At 35.6% G+C, this 20,449-nt stretch overlaps 1 protein-coding gene across 3 annotated transcripts in view; it reads right to left on the bottom strand.

The window, feature by feature from the left end:
• Positions 1 to 14,788: 14,788 nt before the first annotated feature.
• The window catches only part of LOC128862801 (sodium/potassium-transporting ATPase subunit beta-2), a 44,023-nt gene continuing 38,362 nt past the window's right edge, over positions 14,789 to 20,449 (bottom strand). For all 3 annotated transcript variants that reach the window (XM_054101545.1, XM_054101547.1, XM_054101546.1), the window contains one exon: positions 14,789 to 16,726. In XM_054101545.1, the coding sequence (XP_053957520.1) occupies positions 16,623 to 16,726 (104 nt within the window). In that variant the 3' untranslated portion in view covers positions 14,789 to 16,622. The remainder of the gene's footprint in view (positions 16,727 to 20,449) is intronic.

The following is a 20,449-nucleotide window of genomic DNA, read 5'->3' on the forward strand; positions in this document are numbered from 1 at the left end:
TAACTTACATACCTGCATATCTACTTATTTTCAAGGCCATAGCATTTTTTACTTCGTCATTTCTACGATATTCAACCCTTAAAACAGGATTTTTTAGTTAATCTGTTTGCAAGGGACGCATATTTTTCAACCCTCCAAATATAATTTAAAAATTTCAAAGGCACAAACACACAAGCTTTCATGACGGCAGCCGGAAAGGACATCATCACTGTATTACATGTGGCTGAACTGTTGGACAACTCATTATACTCATGCATACTTACGTACAGATATATTATACATATACTTATATATACATCAGGACGAGTTAAAGTACTGAATATTTATTACGACAACCTCTGGAAGGTTTGTTCTATATTGAAAGAGATATCCTGTATTGAAATCCGTATCATAATTTCTTATTTTGAAATCGCTTGATACTGAATGGTGCCACAAAGCGGTATGAGGAGCTTTTCTATGGCAGAATACACTCGGAGGTTTGCCCTTGTCTGCCGAGGGGCGACCGCTAAAAGAAAAATGTTCCTATCATTTTCATGTTTCATGACCAAAGTTAATTTTTAAAACGGGCTTTACGAATCGTTGTCATGTTTGTATAGAGCGATTATTTGTCATGGCATCGAAGTATTTTGCCGAATCTCATAAATTCTTTAAAGAAATGGTTTAGTTGTAGGCTTATGGAGTATCGGTGGACTAGAGCTCGAAAATTTAGAGTATTTTCAGGATTTTTTTTACAATAAAAAAAAAATGAAAAACGATATTTATATTTTTTAGGCTTCTTTTACATACGAAAATGAATTTTTTTTTGATTTTAATAATTTAAAAAATGGGCTGAAGTTGACCCTCCCGAAAAATTAGACCTGGACGGTGTTGTCCATTTGGCTCTTCTATTTATCTGAAACACAAAAGCCAAAAAAATTATTAATCGGTATGACTGTAGCTATGCCCCGTACTAGAATAAAAATATTGACAAATTGGCGCGGATTTGAATTTGACACTCTAAAAATCGGGTTTTTTCAGTTTTTTAACACAAAAAATAAGAAATAATTGAAATAAAATATAATTCTAATACGGCCGATAGCCATTGATGTTGTGAACAACATATTAAAATTTTAGACGATCTGGGTGAATAGTTCCTTTTTTTTTTGACAACACCAGACCGAAAAAAGTCGTTTCGAAGTAAACGAGTTTAAAGTTTGAGGTACAGGAGCGCATGGATCGCTCTGTAGTTAATAGACTGTAGAAGCTATAATATTGGAAATTTGCGCATGAAAATTCCACAGTATATTCTTGAGATGCTATGCTTTCGAAATAAAGAAAAAACAAAAACTCGATTTTTTGAAATTTCTAGGCCACCCTTAAGAATAATAGGAAGTAAATAAAAAAAAATTGAAAAAAATGAATAAATTTCAGATTTATGCAGTGTTGAAAATTTTGATATAGTTTTTTATTTATTATGAAATATCTTCGGCACTTTTTAAATTTTTTTAATTTTTTAGGATAAAATATAACTAAAAAATAAATTTTTGGGGGAAAAATTACATTCTTATTTTACCGCCTTCAAATGGGTTCTTATCATTTGATAATGTTTTCATTTTTTATACGCAATATGAGTGTGGAATACGAAATTAAAAAAAAATGATTTTAGTAGTGATCGCCCCCCAACATTTAATGATAAACATCTGAGTGGATTTTTGTCATGTAAACACGTTTGTATTGGGCTGGCAACTAAGTAATTGCGGATTTTTTTTAGAAAAACAAAGACAATTTTTAATGGAACTAAATAACTTTATTCTGTAATATATTGCCCATTTGATCAATGACCTTTTGCCATCTTTCAGGCAGCATCATAATCCCACTTCATAAAACTTCTGCTTATTGTTAGCAAAAAACTGAATCAGGTACGATTTGCCATCATCATCAGTATTGAAATTTTTACCATTCAAGGAGTTTTGTAAAGATAGAAACCAAAAGTAATCAGATGTTGCATGGTCAGAACTATATGATGGATGTGGCAAAACAACCCAACCAAGCTCCAATAATTTTTGCCTTGCATTGTCATGATGGAATACAATACCTTTTCGATTTGTCAATTTGGGCCGCTTTTCTTCAACTGTATTCTTTAGTTTCATTAGTTGTTCAACGTAGACATCAGAATTGATCGTTCGGTTGGGTGGTAAGAGTTTAAAGTAGGCAATGTCTTTCTTATCCCAAACCTTCTTTTGCTGAATATCAACTTGAGTTGGTTCACCTGGCCTGCTCCACGATGTTTTCCACTTGATATTGTTGTAAACAACCCAGCTTTCATCGCCAGTTATCAGTCGTTTTAAAAATGGATCATTTTCACTTCTTTCTCGGGTTCGTGAGGAACCCATGTATCGAGTGTTTCAACAGAGCCAAGTTGTTTTAAGTGATTTTCAATGTATGTGTGTGATACATGAAGCTTCTCTGCAATCTCACGTGTTGTAGTGTGACGATCCGAATCGATTATTGCTTTGATTAGGACGTCATCAACTTCAACTGGACGACCAGAGCGTTTTTCATCTTTGAGTGAATAATCACCAGAACGAAATTTGGCAAACCAATTTGGACATTGCCGTTCTTTTAAGGCTTTGCCACCATAAACATCACATAGTTTTTTACGAGCTTGCGATGCGGTTTTCCCTTTGGGGAAATAAAAACGCAAAATATGACGAAGATGTTCTTTTTGATTTTCCATTTTTCAACGAACGCCAAACGAAAACTACGAAAACCACGAAACCGATCAAAAAAATGTATTTACTGATTGACAGCTGAATTGCCAACTATCAAATAACAAAATGTGTTTTACATTTGGACTACGTCTGCAAACCTAAAAATTCAACTGAAGTCATCTATGACTGAAATCCGCAATTACTTAGTTGCCAACCCAATATTATAAAGGCGGTATAAAAAGGCGGCAAGAAGACGTAAAGCAGAAGTTAGCCCAAGTGAGAATAAGAAAGCTCACTTGGGCTGCTGGGGGCAATCATCTAACCTTTACTAACCTAACGATCCTAAATTCAGCTTTGCTTGCTTGGTTGTGTGTCATGGAATCATGCGAGGTAGTTAGTTGACTTCCATATATTGCTCGTTTGCTGCAAAATTTTTTTTTTTTTTTGATAAATTTGCATGACCACAAGTTTTTTTTTCTGTTGTGTAAAAAATTCGTGGCAAAATATATTAAAAGTAACTCTTTAGATGGAAAAGTACCTTAACTTTTACTTAGGGAGGCATAGCAAATTGAAAACTTTGATCCGGTTTTTCTAGACATTTTAGTTTTTTTGGATCATGATACTCCTGTAGCAAATGAGAGATACATTTAGCCTAATATTCTTAGTAAAATTACTGCGAAATACATCAGCAAAAAACTCACCAGCAACCTTTTCAAAACTCCTGACACAAAAATCGCTTCAATCTCAGAAGTTCACGCCTTTGGGCACTTCAAATTTACCGGTTTTTATTCGATTCGCTAGCACAAAATGAATTGATTATTTGATGATTGAACAAATACTTGAAAATAAATTAAAATGCTGTGCAGTAAAAAGGGAATACAAATAGGCAAATCTTATCGGATATGTATCAATTTAGAGGGCCAGTTTTGCTTAGTTTAAAATTTTTAAAATTAATCTAACTTAAAAAAATTTCCTTGATATAGGTATGAACATGAACTCGTATACATGTGCAAGGTGGCACAAAATTAAAATCGGAAAATATATATTATAATTTTTGCAAATGACGTCGAATATCAGTAATATTTGACGCTTTGTATTTGACAGCTGCAGTATACAAAGATAAGTGCTACTTTGGACTAAGCAGGCAACTGAGCAGTAATGTCCTCTCCCGACGAACAAAACTAACATTCTACAAGGCTCTCATCATGCCCATCCTAACGTATGGCGCAGAAGCTTGGACGATGACAACATCCGATGAAGCGATGCTTGGAGTGTTCGAAAGAAAGATTCTGCGTAAGATTTTTGGACCTTTGCACATTGGCAACGACGAATATCACAAGCGATGGAACGATGAGCTGTATGAGCTTTACGACGACATAGACATAGCGCAGCGAATAAAGATCCAGCGGCTACGCTGGCTGAGTCATGTCGTCCGAATGGATACAAACGCTCCGGCTCTCAAAGTATTCGATACGGTACCAGCTAGTGGCAGTAGAGGAAGAGGAAGGCCTCCTCTGCGTTGGAAAGAACAGGTGGTGAAGGACTTGGCTTCACTTGGTGTGTCCAACTGGCGCCGGTTAGCACGAGAAAGAAACGACTGACGCGCTTTGTTAAACTCGACCAAAATCGTGTAAGCGGTTATCGCGCCAAATAAGAAGAAGAATAGGAATGGGGAGAGTGGCAAAATGGTCGACAACACTGAATATAATGAAACAATGATGATGTAATTGTTAAAACGAAATCTCGAAATACTCGGGCTTGCAAAAATTTACACTAAATTTATAGCATATTTTTTATTTTCTATATACAGGGGGGTTCATTTATATATAATTGGCGCTACACCCTTTATTGTTCGCTTACACCGAAATTCCTTCTCCAATTTGTGGCTATACCCTTACAAAATATGTCGCTTTTCGCTTGCTCAAAGTTTGAAAATATTGCATTCGAATATCGAAAATCGTAATAATTGGTTGATGCTATTTAGTCAACTTGAAACAGCGGTTTGACTCATGACTTTTTGCGGAACACAGATAAAGATAAATGTTGCCCCAATAACCCAGAGACAAGTAAAGAGTTAAAACATGAAATCGATGGAGTCATTAGTGAGATATGCAAGTGCCGAAACTTGCGAAAAAGTACAGAACAATTTGATAGTCAGAATGAGCCAGCCAGGGAAGTCATTTGACAGAAATTGTGTACCATGTTTGGTGGCAAGGTTTACTAATTAAAAAAATTAAAAAATAAAAAAAATTAGTATATTAAATTATACAAATATTCATGCGCCTTATATATAAAGGGTGGTTAAATTTCAAGGGCCGATGTTGAATGTGCACCACACCTGAATGTCAAGGTTTCTATATATAACTAGTTGGACCACTCTGTCACTAGTTGGCATACTTACTTCTTATGAACATTCGCAGATTTGAGTAAAACTCTCATTCACATTTTATGCATTTATTTATGTATGTATAATGTTAATAATATATTAGTAAAAGTTATTATTGTTATTTGCATTGCTATACACTACATTTTGTATTTTTTCTTAAATACTCATTTCGTAGCGAAGAAATTGGTGTATATTAGTTTGAAAACTTTTTGTTAATAAAAAATGCGTATCGTGTTAATGTTTGCATATATTTTATATGAAAAAAGGTGTAATATTCGTGGAGCTCTGCTGAAGAACTACTACTACTTTTGTATTTCTATGTTGACAACCATTTAGCAAAAAATGTCATGCCTTCACGTTAACTTATGACCTTTTAATAATAGGACTATGAATAAGTTCGTGCGGTTTTACAACAGATGGCGTAACTTGATTATTATTCCATCGATCCACATTTCCAAACATTCATTGGAGAGCTACTGTCGTAAGGCACAAACGTCAGTATAAGTTTTTTATTTGAAGCGTAAACAACAATATTTTTACCACACTTGAAAATGTCGAATTTCGTGCCAAATAATGTGTTTTTGCGGGGAATTCTTCTTCATTATTTTAATATGAAGAAAAAAGCAGCCGAAAGTCATCGTATCTTGGTGGAAGTTTATGGTGAGCATGCTCTATCTGAGCGAACGTGCCAGAAGTGGTTTGCACGCTTTAAAAGTGGTGATTTTGGCTTGGAAGACGAAGAACGCGAGGGTGCGCCGCCAAAGTTCATGGATACCGAATTGGAGGAATTGCTCGATCAAGATCCGGCTCAAACGCAAGAAGAGGTTGCAAAAACTTTGGGAGTTGATCAATCAACCATTTCCAAACGTTTAAAAGCCATGGGAATGATCCGAAAGGTAGGCCATTGGGTGCCGTATGAATTGAAGCCAAGAGACGTTGAACGCCGTTTTATGGCATGCGAACAACTGCTTCAACGGCACAAAAGAAAGGGTTTTTTGCATCGAATTGTGACTGGCGATGAAAAGTGGGTCCATTACGACAATCCAAAACGTCGGGCAACGTATGGATACCCTGGCCATGCTTCAACATCGACGTCGGCGCAGAATATTCATGGCCTGAAGGTTATGCTGTGTATCTGGTGGGACCAGCTGGGTGTTGTGTATTATGAGCTACTGAAACCGAATGAAACGATTACGGGGGATGTCTACCGACGACAATTGATGCGTTTGAGCCGAGCACTGCGAGAAAAACGGCCGCAATACGCCGATAGACACGACAAAGTTATTTTGCAACATGACAATGCTCGGCCACATGTTGCACAAGTGGTCAAAACATACTTAGAAACGCTCAAATGGGATGTCCTACCCCACCCGCCGTATAGTCCAGACCTTGCGCCATCCGATTACTATCTCTTCCGATCGATGCAACATGGCCTGGCTGACCAGCACTTCCGTAATTACGATGAAGTCAAAAAATGGATCGATTCGTGGATTGCGGCAAAACCGACCGAATTTTTCACAAAGGGAATCCGTGAATTGCCAGAAAGATGGGAAAAAGTAGTAGTAAGCGATGGACAATATTTTGAATATTAAATTTGTAACCATTTTACGTCAATAAAGTTTCAAATTTCGAAAAAAAACGCACGAACTTATTCATAGAAAAAGAAAAAAAAGAAATTTGAACAAAAAATTTCAAAAATAGATAAATTAGGAAAATTAAAAATGGTTAACAGGAAAAATTTAACATTTTAAAATGCTTTAATTAGTATGCTAGGCTCATTTTTCGTGTTAGTCATTAGTTAATAAATATTTCGCTTGCTACTGGAGGGGAGGACTTTTATTCGTAAAGTTTTGTGAGATCATATTTCATGTGAGTATTACAGAGTATTTGGTATAATTTTTTCTTTGCTTTATTATAAAAAATTACGGCCAAAAAGATTATTATGTAATAAACGAGGTGGCACAAAATTAATCATCCAAGTTTGTTTTTGAATAACTCTCTTACTAAATACGAAAAACAAAATGATTTTAAATGATTGAAATATTTCTTTTCACCTTTATGCACTCTATTGCTTGTCTGTGCGCCTAGTTCACAAGTGTCAAATAAGACAGCATTTGCAAAAGTTCTAAACTTCGAATAGGATGATTAATTTTGCACCACCTTGTGTGTATGTATGTACCTACCTACATGTGTGCACAAGCACCATTGCATACTCTTCATATTTTTTATAGGGACTTAAAGTCAATATAAGTTTCCCCTTTTAGGTTTTTGTAATTAAATGCTTCTTTGGATACTTGAAATTCACTCTTTCTTCGTTGATTAGGTTATTAGGTTATTATTCTATTGGCTACTTAAGTGCTAATTAAAACTTGTATTGATTGGCTAGTGGTCAAAAAAGTGCTCATAAATGCTCAAGAGTGTTCCTAAAGGAAAGGAGAAAACTCATTTATACTTTTCTCTTCAAAATAATTGCATTAAATGAAGGGCTGAGGCGATGTACTCCCAGGCCGCCTCTATGGCCGCTTTTCAGTAAAAACTATACAAATGCTGTTCCATTGTAACACATGGGCTGTAAAGTCTCCGGCCTAGCAAAGAAAACAAGTTTAGCTGTATTCATCAACGTAATTTCCATCAAGAACAACGCAATTATTCCAGGGCCGCTTTAACATTTCAGTACCACTTTTGGAGAACGATTTATCTTTTGTCTCAAAATAGGTCTCCGTTTCTGCAATAACTTCTTCGTTCGAGCGAAATCTTTTATCGGCGAGCATTTCTTTTAGGTCTGCGAACAGCCAGTAGTCGCTAGGAATCAAATCTGGCGAATACGGTGGATGTGGGAGCAATTCGAAGTTCTGACTTGTGACACGGTGCGTTGTCTTGCTTTTGGTTAACAGCGAGCAAGCGCGGTACTCATTTTGAACAGAGATTTCTCGTAGTCAAATGCTCGTGCTATATAAAGTCAACACCTTCTTTTGATATCTTGCCGAGGTCAGCTAACTCACGCAATTTCACTTTTCGATCATTCAAAACGATTTTGTGAATTTTTTTATGTTTTATGGTGTAACGCCTCTTTTGGACGTCCACTGCGTTGTGCATCATCGGTATCTCTGCAACCTTGATTGAAGTCGGTAAAAATAGTCCACGAATGTAAGTTGAGGCTGAACTCCGTATGGCTTCAACGGGCTTGAACGTGTATGGCTGTCGGGACGCTATGGTGTGCAAGGCAACTAAATGGTGGCTGAATTGGCGAATTGCGATTCTTTTGAGCGTCCAATTGGGTTGTAGCAAATTTTAGAGCCAGCATAGCGGCAGTAATCGGCTACATCAAGATTTTCACTAACAAAGCTGATGAGAGCCGTTGGTGCAGTACTGACACTTGCAAAGTAACGAAGTTTTTCTAGAAAATACCTGACAAGGTGGTAGCAAATTTCCTTACGGCTAGAGGAATGAGCCATAAGATCTTATAAGATTGATGGCGGATGCAATCCTTGGTTACTATAGGCGTCATCGACAATACACTGGGTACATCTTGTTTGAGCAATTTTTTGCTTTTCGGATTTCGTTAGATTTACATAGATCATGCTTGTTTGGGAATGATTTTTATTATGAATGAAGGGGCTGCATTCTTTTTTCCTCGACAATGCCAAGGTGCTTGAGATTTCGCAGAGAAGGAATGAATCCATCTAACCTGCTCTCATTATCCCTTAAATTCTCTTTCTATCATCATTACGGCATCATTACGGGACACAACCCATGGGGTCAGCATATGACCACCATTGGAATCATCGATAACCCGGTATGCCTATCATGCGTGGAGGAGGCGGATAGCACTGAGCACTTTCTCTGTGACTGTCCTGCCTTTGCTAGAGCAAGGCTACGAGTATTGGGTTCCGATGTCATGAGAATGAGTAATATTCGTTCTCTCAAACTGGATGATATTTACAGATTTGCCAAAGAATCTGGAAAATTCTCACAGGACTAACTATCTATATCCCTGTCTTTATTCTTTCCTATCTCTTTCTCTGATACTTTTCTCCTTCCCTCCTTGACTATCTACCCGCTTTCCAGAGCTTTAAATACAATGGGCCCTTTAGCCTGAGTGTTTCAATGGGGAATAGTTCCTAAAACTTTGAGACCCCATTTTTTGCCGAACATTGATTTACAGGCGTGGAAGGCTATACAGTCCTTCTTAACTCGATTTTCCATGTGCAGCTTCCAGTAGATCTTGGGGTCAAATATTACACCAAGATACTTGACCTCCGATGCGAGTGTAAGACACTGCTTGTTTAGCCTTGGAATCTTAAAAGGCGGAGACTTGTATTTCCTGGTGAATAGCATCAACTCCGTTTTGTCAGAGTTGACTCTGAGACCGCAACTGGCAGTCCAACTACTGAGTGTAGCCGTGCACCCTCCAAAATTTCAGCCATTACTGATGGGAAGGGTTCTGAGGCCATTAGGACCAAGTCATCGGCATATGCTACCACCTTTACCACTCCCCTGTTTAAGCGATTTAAAGCTTCATCAATAGCTACTAGCCAAAGGAGAGGCGAGAGGACGCCGCCCTGCGGAGTACCTCTATGTACGAACCTCGTGATTCTAGCCACAGCAGGGACGAGATCCAGAGGTAGATAGGTCTTTCTACCCTCAGCCTATTTAGAGCAGTGACAATTGACTCAGCCGTAATATTATTAAAGGCACCCTCTATGCTTACAAAGGCCGCTAAAGTGAATTGTTTTCTCTCCAAAGATTTCTCTACAGTCCCTACAACCTCATGTAAGGCTGTCTCGGTAGATTTCCTTTTCGGGTAAGCGTGTTGGGCTGGAGAAAGTCTGATTTCCAAGTGCTCTCCAATGTGATAGTCGATCACTCTTTCGAACACCTTGAGAATAAAGGAGGTAAGACTTATGGGTCTGAAGTCAGTGGCCAAGACGTGGCCCCTCCTTCCTCCCTTAGGAAGGAAGACCACCATGGTTCTCTTCCAGCTTGCAGGAACTGGGTTTAGCGAGATACACGCCAAAAAGATCTTTTGAAGAACGGGAACCACCAAGGTTTTAGTCTTCAGAAGTCTACTGGCATAAGATTTGAAAGGGGAAAAACTATGGATTGCCTAGTTTATTCTATTGACATACAGGACAGATGTCAGGGACATCGCAGGTAACCCCTCCTGCCGGTTCGCTCCTGCGTTACAGACTGGAGCAATATAAGGATTTTTAAAGATTCGCCTGCAGATTTAGACCACTCCACATTCTCTCTTTTGGCAAGAGTTTTACAAGAGTGGTCCTTGGAGAGGACGCTGTTGAGTCTGGCCGAGTCTTTTGCGAATTCAATGGATTCGCAGTACTCTTTCCAAGCGTTGCGCTTCGCATCTCGAATGGCTTTCTTATACTCTTTCAAAATTACTCGGTAATGTTGAAAGTTCCTTATTTGTTAACATTTATTGAATACTCTTCTAACCTTCTCTTTCAAGTCGGTTAGCGTCTTAGTCCACTTGCCTAAAAATGGTGTGAAATCTTTTTCGTTCGTTGATTTTCTATGATCTTGCTGTAAATTAAACCAACAAGCTTCGACTTTTGGTGATGAAGCACCATTTTGCCCCACGACGTTTTGTGGGTTTTCTGAATTCTAGCGCGTTCGCACTTCCCTACAGGACAAATTTCGTAAAGGTTGACCATAGGCGGGTGTTATCGCTGAAGAATTCGAAAATAGATTTGCTCGCATTGGATACCACAAAATTTGAAAGCCGCTCAAAAATAGGGCTTGCATCGAGTGTATCGTAAATTGATTGAAAGGCTTGCCAAAGTGTATTGTATCTTTATAGGCAATGTTCTGAAGAAAATAATGCCATTTTCGATTGCTTAAAAATATTTATTTTACTTGGCTATCTCAAAATTTGAGCAGCAACTCCCGCGTGCCCCAAAAGAAACTTCAGCCCTTTTAAATAAAAATACCGATTGAATGAATGACTGAAAATGAGGTTTGCGCTTCGACGTCATGGCTTTTTGTGCGCCATAATTGATTGCTATGTTCCTATGAAACGCCTTTTTTATACAAGGTTTATTGCCTAATCTTTACTTGGAATGCGTGCACCTATTTTTGGAAGAAAATTCCATTTCTTTGGCTTGCGAATAAAAGGTAAAAAATGTGTGTGCACTAAATTATCATTTCGAGGTGTCTATTTTAAGTTTGTAATTTTTATTTTTTCTGTCCTCCTCGAGTGGCCTTAAAATGACGCACTTGAAAGCTATCACTAGTTGTGACAAGTGTTTCTCATAGATTTCTTTCTGAGTACCTGTGGTTGATTACATTTATTTTAACTGCTTTGTTTTTTGTTTTTCATTTTACCCACTTTTGTATCTCAAAGCCATTTTAGGAAATCAACTCCACAAATAACCAGCAGTGGCTGTAGCTGTGGCTGTCATAACCAGTGCGAGCTGCTTACGTTGCCGGCGATATTTATCTCGTTTGTCGGTCATACCGATTTCATTTTCGATTTTAGTTTATCTTATCAATAGTGGCATAAATGAGTTACGTAATTGAGGCGAAAACTCTTTAGAATAAATAAAAAATGTGAAAAAAATTAAAAAAAAAAAATAAACTTTTTCATATGAAAAAAAAATTGAAAAAATGTACAAATAAATTAAGAAAAATATTTACAAATAAATTGCCTTTGTGTGCGTATTATGGCCGACTAAGTCATTAACCATTTGTTTGTATGTGAATTTGTATGCGTTTTTTATGTGATTGGAATAGATAAACTCTCGCCCTTGGCGTTTATGATGTTGAATTATATTTTCTCATTGTTTTTGGGTTTTAAAAGTTTTATTGAATTTCATTTCACTTTATTCTTTTCTTATTCTTTCCTTATGACTGGTTTAACTTACAATAACTGTTTGTTAATTAGTTACGAATCGTTTATTTTGTTTTGTAGTCATTGAATTTGTCTACTTGTACATTTCTAGGTGTTTGCTTTCTTTACCGCTAAGTAGTATTCGTGTGTATGTGTGCATGTTTGTGTTGGTTTGCTGAACTGTGTAGGCGGCAGGTAAAACTTTCCTCACACTAATTTTTAAATGTTTTTTTACATTTTTTATTATTTATTTTTATTTTAAGTTAGAACTAAGCAAATTAATTATTAGTTTACAAAAACAAAAAGTATTAATGAAGTGATGCGCTACAATTACGGTTTATTTGTATTTTTTTTTTTATTGTAGGACTCTGGTGTTTCGAAGATGCCCATTGGGAGCTTCAAATTTACAAAGTATGTATGTATGCATTGCGAATTTTTAAAACAAAAATATGATTTACAGATTAAAAAAAATAAATTTCATTTACCACAAGCGAAATTTCGGTTAGGTTGGAAAAATTGTAGAACAAAAATCCCACTTTTGCTAAAATAAAGAAAAAATATAAATTTGTAAATGAATTTTTTTTTTAATTATTTGTATTACATACTTTAACACGCATCGGTGGCTCGTGTCAATTTGATAACAACATCGCTTCATTTTATGTGAAAATGTGAAGCACAGTGAATATTTTTTTTATTTTCTATACATTTTTCAATGTATTTTCTCTCGCTCTTCCGTTTTTTATTGCTTAAATTTGGTTTTTTTTATGTTGAATCAAATTAACATTTTTTGCAAGGAACTCATGCCGGTCGAAAGGAATAAGTTTCCACAAAGCCAAAAATATGAAAATAGTTCAAGCGGGCAAATTTTTTTTTTCAATTTTCAAATAACACTCATTACTTATACTTTGAATGTAAAATTAATTTTAAAGCTACTATTACTTAAGAAAATTTGAAAAAATAGTTTTTTTTTAAAAGAACCTTTAAGATGCCTCGTTAGGGTAAATTTAAGAACCTTCAAGATGCCACGTTAAGTGCCCCTCCACACCTAATTTTAAACATTTATGTGTTATAAAAACTGAATTTTTATTTACATTGTTACATTAAAAGTTTTAAAAAAGTTCATTTCGTGAAATAAATTTTCACTTCAAAAAAGGAGTTTGATTTGAGAAGATTTGCACTGCTTTCAAAAATTCAAAATTTTAAACTTTCTTTAACCATTGTCTTTCTTTTGGTTTAGAAATTGGATTTTCATTTGAATTAAGCATTTATTTGTTTGACGAATTTTGAAAATTTTCTAAAAAAAGTACTTTAATTTGGTAAAAAAATGTATTGCAACACCAAATAAAAAAAAAAAAAAAATTAAAATTGTTTAAAATTTTGAAATTGAGTTCTTATTTGATTTGAAAAATCAAAAAAAAAAATCAAAAGAGCGTGAAATTGTTAAAAAAATTCACTTGAGATAACCTTTCATTTCAAAAAGTAACTTCAAAAGATTTTTACTGCTTTTAAAATTCCACAATTTTAGACTTTCTGCCACATAAAATTTTAAACAATTTTATTAATCTTTTAAATTAGAAATTGTTTATTTATTCGGATTGAATATATATATATCTGAAAATTTTTAAATTTTCTAAAAAATCTATGATAACTTAATAATCAAGGATAAATTGGGCAAAAAAAATATTGATACACCACATTTTTAAAAACTAATTTTTTATTTACCTGAAAAATTTAAAAAAAAATTTTAATTGAGAACTTAAGTTTTTTATTTTATTCGACATATTTATTTCTCTCAAAAGTTTTGAAAAACTTCTTAAAAAAGGCTGAAAAGTGTTCTTCCGCTCCCAATTTTAAACAATTTTATTTTTTTTTTTTCAATTTGAAAATTACATTTTTATATAAAATCTTCTAAAAAAATGCTCTACTTTTGTTCAAAAATGTACTGCCACACCAAATGTAATTTTTTTTGAAATATTGGAAATTGAATTTTTATTTGAACTGAAAACCTAAAAAAACATTCTAGAGGCGAGGAAGTTTTAAAAAAGTTCACGTGAGATAAGTTTTCTCTTCAAAAACGAAATTTCAAAAAAATTCAAAATTATGAACTTTCTGCAACTGATTCGAAAAAGAATATTTGGAAAATATTTTTTTAATTTTTTTTAATATTTACCAACGTGGGTATTTTGTGAAAAAAGTGTCGAATTTTATAAAGGAAATTTGGTCATATGACTGAAAATATGCAGAAATGTACTCATCAAACACAAAAAAGAAATTAACAAAAAAAAGCAAAAAAACAAAAAAAAAAAAAACAGCAAGAACAAGTGGAGCTTTAAAATTTGATTTGCTGACTTTTATCTTCTATTTTCCATTCATTATTTATTACTTATTTACTCTTTTTTTGTTATTTATAAAAGTTTTAAACTTATATTTTTTTTGTATTTGTAAAAAAAAATTCGAAAAATTTTCATAACATAAAATTTTCAAAATCATTTAGTTTTTTAATAATAGCAAAAAAGCAAGAGAAGTCGCGGAATTTGATTTGCTGATTTTTTTTTAATTTGTTATAAATATTTTGACATTTTTCTTTGCAACTGAATGTTTTTTTTCTTCTAAAATTTGGATGCCTGCCTTCTTTAGTAGCGAATGCTTTTGTAGCAAAGAATATCGAAAAAACTTCTTGATATGAAATGATTAGATTTTCGAAATCATTTACTTTTTAATGCTAGAAAAAAACAGAGAAGTTAAGAAATTACATATTTCTACATTTTTCATTGCAATTGCGCATTTTGGTATCCGCTTTCTTTTACTTTCTTTTTTTCTCTGACGAAAAATTTCGAAAAACTGGTCGCCGTTTTTTATATACAATTTTCGAAATGCAGAATTTCCCGAAATTCGAATCAAAAGAGTTTCAGACTGCCCAGTTTTCTATGTGTAAGAATCTTTATAAGGACCTGGAACTTTCTTCCCGACTTTTTTACTTCGAATTTGAAATACCGGTTTTGAAATTCCGTGTCTTTTGTTGGTAGCCATGAAAATCCTCTGCAGCACTACATGTGCATATATCAGACTCATTGGCCTGATGAATTTTCAAGTGTGTGAAAAAATGTCACGCTGCGAGTTTTTATTAAAATTATCGCGCTTTTCGAAAATTTCTAATTGCTTCGTGTTGTATGACAATACATCGTGTGTATATGTATGTGTATGTAATGTATTTTGTGAAATCTTAAGCCCCACCGCAATTAATAGTTTCGCATAATATTCGAATATAGGTAGCTGAAGTGGCTGACCCAGATTAGTACCCGTTTGGCCTCTCCAATTAGCACTAAAGCGCCGTTTTGATAATATTCGCATGCCTTTATTTCGAATTTTCTTTCCATATATTTTAACGAGTTCTTATAAAGCTTCGCTTATAAAATCTCCAACTTTTTTTTAATTTTATTTACGTCTTTATTTTGTATTTTCAATTATTTATTAATTAAATTTTTAAGCAACAACAACTCAAATTCAACTTAAGCTAAATGAAACAATTTTTCTCATCTGTAAACCACTGACTTTTGTACCAAATTATTTGCGGTTCAATACTGGAAATCGTCAAAATAACAATGGCAGTTAACTTAAAATACAATAAAATATCTGTGTAGCTTTGACAAAACAACTTAAGGCAACTTAGCACTTTCTTTTCATCAAGCACTAAATTAATTGCTTCTGATGGGATATCTGTACTTCAATACAGAAGAGAAAATTTGTGTGCGGCTGTACGCGCAAATATTGAAATTTTCTATGAACGAGGAAGTTTTATTGAACCCAAATCCACGCCGCTTAAAGTCAAAAAAAATTGTTTGTCAAAAGTCCACCGATAAAAGTGTGTGTGTGCTTGCATAACGTATGTATGTGTGTATGTATGCATGCACGTACAGTGCAGTGTAATACTCGCGTAAATGTAAGCGAATTTCGATGAGCGCCCCTAAAAGCGGTAAATTAAAATTTTCGGAGAACATCTACATACATAGGTACATTTGTATATTTTGGAGAAAAAGCTAAAATTCGTACTACTCGCATTTGGTACTCGTTTATATGTATATATGTATGCGTATGGATACGTCTGTAGATATTTACAATCCATATTTGAGATTTAAGTTATGCTTCGATTGGGGATTTATGGTTTGTCTAGAAGGAATTGGGTTTGTCAAGAGTTTGCACAGTGTTGTACGTCATTCTCGTATTTGTGGCATAAAGTGTAGAGAAAATCGTTTCACAGTGATCGAAAGTACATACATTTGGTATTATTTAACGATTTCTATAATTGGTTTTTTCTTCTTCTTCTTCTCATATTTTTACACATAGTTACATTGTCTTCTTAAAAGATAAACAAAAGCAATCACATAAACTAATGGAAATCAAATAGATAAATAAAATTAGAAAAATAGCAGTAATTTTCATTAATATAGAACCCTTGCATTGTTCTAAAAATTCAGTGTTTTTTTTCCTGTTTTTGTATGCATGTGTGTGTGTGTTTGTATTTATAATAGAGAGTAATCGTTCGACTGCATAGCTCCTTGGTATATAAATATGTTTATAAGTTTTTTATGTTTACAATAATGCTGAAAAATCTATGCTGCTCCTGTACGACGCAACGTTTGCGGCCTCGTTTTGTTGCTCTCTAAATGTTGTAGACATTGAAAATCTTGCCCACACTCTGTTAGTCGATCAGCAACTCGAAGTGCACGGAACCTAATCGCTCCTTGCGATCGTGTATGATGTTGCGTGCCCATGCCTTACATTCGACATTGATGATGATGCCACCTGTGAATGGAGAGATTTTTATGAATAATTTCTATGCTAAGAGAAAGAACGGAAGGCTAAGAGATTGAGAAGAAACAGCAGATCCCGTTATAAAGAGCTCATGTATTTCCATGATAAGATTACTTGACAAATCAACAAATTTGTTTCTAAATCTCTAAAAATTTGGCTGTGTAATGAGCCTTCCAAAGTATAAAAAGAACAGCAAAAAATATGGGCTTAGAAATAACTGAAGCCCTTAGTTCAACTTCTTCGGACTATGCCAGACACAATGTGGGTCAAATACTTATAGTTTTGAAGTAGTGAAGGACTTTAAGTGCCTACGACTAACCATTGATCATGACCACAAAATTTCCCTCACAGCAACGAAGATTTCTCTGTACCGCTCAATTAATCAAATTCCAACTTTGCTATACGAGGGGTGCCTTTTATATGCCGGGATTAGAGAACAAAAACAAATTTTAATCATCGAAAATCACTTTATTGTTTTTCAAAATATTCTCCATGAAGATCTATACACTTTTGCATGCGTTTGAACCAATTGTCGAAGCACTTTTGCCACTCTGAACGAGGTACCTCCAAAACATGCATTCTGAATGCCGCAACCGCTTCTTCAGGTGTCGAAAAACGTTGACCTCTCAGTTTGTTTTTTACGTACGTGAATAAAAAGAAGTCATTCGGTGCCAAGTCAGTACTATACGGCGGATGACCCATTAATTCGATGTTTTGGGTGCTCAAAAATGCAGTTGTTTGAGCCGATGTGTGAGAGCTCGCATTGTCCTGGTGAAGAGTGATCCGTCTTTGGCGATTGGTTTTCCTAATTTCTTGGAAGACAACTGGCAAACAAATGGTTGTGTACAACTCAGAATTTACTGTTTTGCGTTGTTCTAGTAGTACGGTTTCTGAAAAAACAGGCGACCATTTGCTTGGAAGTGCTTCGTGCGCGAACAACTTTTGTTGGATTTGGCTCATCTTGAAACACCCATACAGTCGACTGCTGTTTACTTTCGGGCTCATACGCGTAAATCCATGATTCATCACCTGTCACGATGTCATAGACGTTTTTCGAAGCCACGCGATCGTATTTTTTGAGCATTTCCTTCGACCAATCGTCACGAGCCTTTTTTTGAGCGATTGACAAATTGTGTGGAATCCAACGCGAACAAATTTCTTTGACAGTCAAATGTTTATGCAATATTGAATGTATGCTGGTCCCACTAATGCCTAAGATTGTTTCAACCTCACAATAGGTCACATGACGATCTTGCAATATCAGTTCGCGCACAGCATCAATGTTTTTCGGAACAACAACTGATTTTGGACGACCTTCACGAAATTCGTCTTGGAGTGAACTACGACCACGATTGAATTCACCATACCATCGATAAACACTGGTCCTTGATGGAACTTCATCGCCAAAAAATGAATTAAGTTCATCCATGCAATGTTGCTGAGTTAATCCACCTCGAAAGTTGTAAAAAATAATCGCACGAAAATGTTCACGATTTAATTCCATTTTTGGACCGAGATGAATCTTTTAAGTTACTGTAAACAACACAAATAGCGCTGGTATTTCAAGGCGTTCTGAGTACGTAAAAGCCAAAAAATGTCAAACTTTGCGATACAGCTGTCAGTTGCCAGATTGCAACACCAGGGTTGGCAAATCCCGAAATATAAAAGGTACCCCTCGTATGGTAGTGAAATCTGGTTATTCAGAGATGCGGATAAACAGAAGCTGCTGATATTTGGCGTGATATGTGGCTAGAGGCGAATGCGAAAGCGCTACAATCACGAACTCCAAAAACTGCACATGCACCCGTTTATAATAGCCACAAAAATGATCTACAAACTGAGTTGGGCAGGTCACATATTACGGGCTAATACCGATTATCTACCCCAACAAATATGCTTTGGAAAAGTGCCACAGACTTAGAAGAAGAGTTCACCCGTCGCTCAGATGGATTGACGGTGTAGATGAAGTCGCAGGCTTTTTGGCATTTCAAGCATGGATGACTCAGACACGAAACCAAGGCGGTATATGCTGCAGCAGGTGAAGACCCGACTAGGGTTGTCTAGCTAAAAATGATGATGAATGACCCTTTTAAACATCGTTATTAAACCTTGTCTTGTCTAACTCGCAGGCTTGTTTATTACTAATACGCAGAAAACTATCTGAAAAGACGTATTTGAGACGGCGCAAAAGTTTAAGAATCGTAAGAACATCTACCAAGAAAACAAAGCCAAAATTGTGCAGAGTAAGATTTAGATAGCCCCTGGGTGGGATCCCACGTGTGCACATCCTCACAATATTTCGGAAGCATAGTAGATATTATAATTGTATATAAATGACGCACACACCCCTTTTGGGTATTTGGCTGAGCTCCTCCTTCTATTTGTGGCGTGCGTCTTGATGTTGTTCCACAAATGGAGGGACCAATAGTTTTGAGCCGACTCCGAACGGAAGATATTTGTTTATTTTTATGAGAAGCTTTTTCATGGAAGAAATACACTTGGAGGTTTGGCATTGCCTGCGGAAGAACGACCGCTATTAGAAAAAACTTTTTCTTCATTTTGGTGTTTTACGGGGATTTGAACCTACATTTTCTCTGTGAATTCCGAACGGTAGTCTCGTACTAACCCATTCGGCTACGGTGGCCGTTGTACATATAATATATGCAATTACAATAATAACAATGCGAAATTATTCGAGGTTTTGACTATTTATTTTATTAATTTTTTATTATTATTTGTTTTTTTTTTTATATAATTTATTTCTATTTATAGCAATAGAGTTTGTACTATAACAAAAGCCACTCGAAAGGTTCAAACTGTGTACAAATTAAAAAAAAATTCAAAAATGTTCGTCAAAACTTCAATCAGAATCTTTAGTAAAATTTTGGGAAGCAGTTTTGTCGCCCATTCATTTATTGTATGATTAAAGTCCCTCAAAATTCGCGTTGATTTTTCATACGCCTCTGTAGTCTGGTGTATGGCTACTATTCCATAGTAAAATGCCTAAGCAGGCTACAGAGAAGTGTGTGCGTGGGTATCACAGGTGCTAAGATGCCCTTAATGCCATCCCGAACTTGCAGATAAGCTACCAGTTGTCGAAGCAGTGCACACTGTGCTCGATGCCAGCGGAAAATCGGTTGCCTTATGTTAGCTTTAGTAGGAAGTATCATGTCTCGTTCTCAGATAAAGACCAATGGTTAAGTCCAGAGAACCTATTAACGGGATTTCAGTCCACTACGAACACCGATGGATCCAAAACCAGTGATGGTAGCGGATCTGGATGGTACTTAGACAAAAACACTAAGTACTCCTACGCTATAGGAAGGATGGTTACGGTATTCTTAACGGCAGTCTGTGCCATCCTGAATGACCCATACTGGCTAATTGAGAAAAAGTGGCGGGGTAGTAGTATTGGAATTTGTAGTAACAGTCAAGCTGGACTAAGAGCCATTGCTAAACCAAGCTGCTCTTCGAAATTAAATGGTAAATATAAAATAAAACTGAACAGTGTTGCAAAACGCAAAAAGTTTGTCTTATTTCGATACCTGGACACTGCGGTAACGAGTTGGCTGATAAACTGTCTAATGAAGGCTGTGCAAGTATGCCACTAGGCCCTGAACCCTTTATAGGTGTTAATGCTGCATCGATTCAACTATGGAATAACGACTTCATGGGGTCTACCCATAGCAGAAGTTGGTCTGAGTTTTACTCCTG

Source organism: Anastrepha ludens, chromosome 5 (genome assembly GCF_028408465.1).
Source record: "Anastrepha ludens isolate Willacy chromosome 5, idAnaLude1.1, whole genome shotgun sequence".
Lineage (NCBI taxonomy): Eukaryota > Metazoa > Arthropoda > Insecta > Diptera > Tephritidae > Anastrepha > Anastrepha ludens.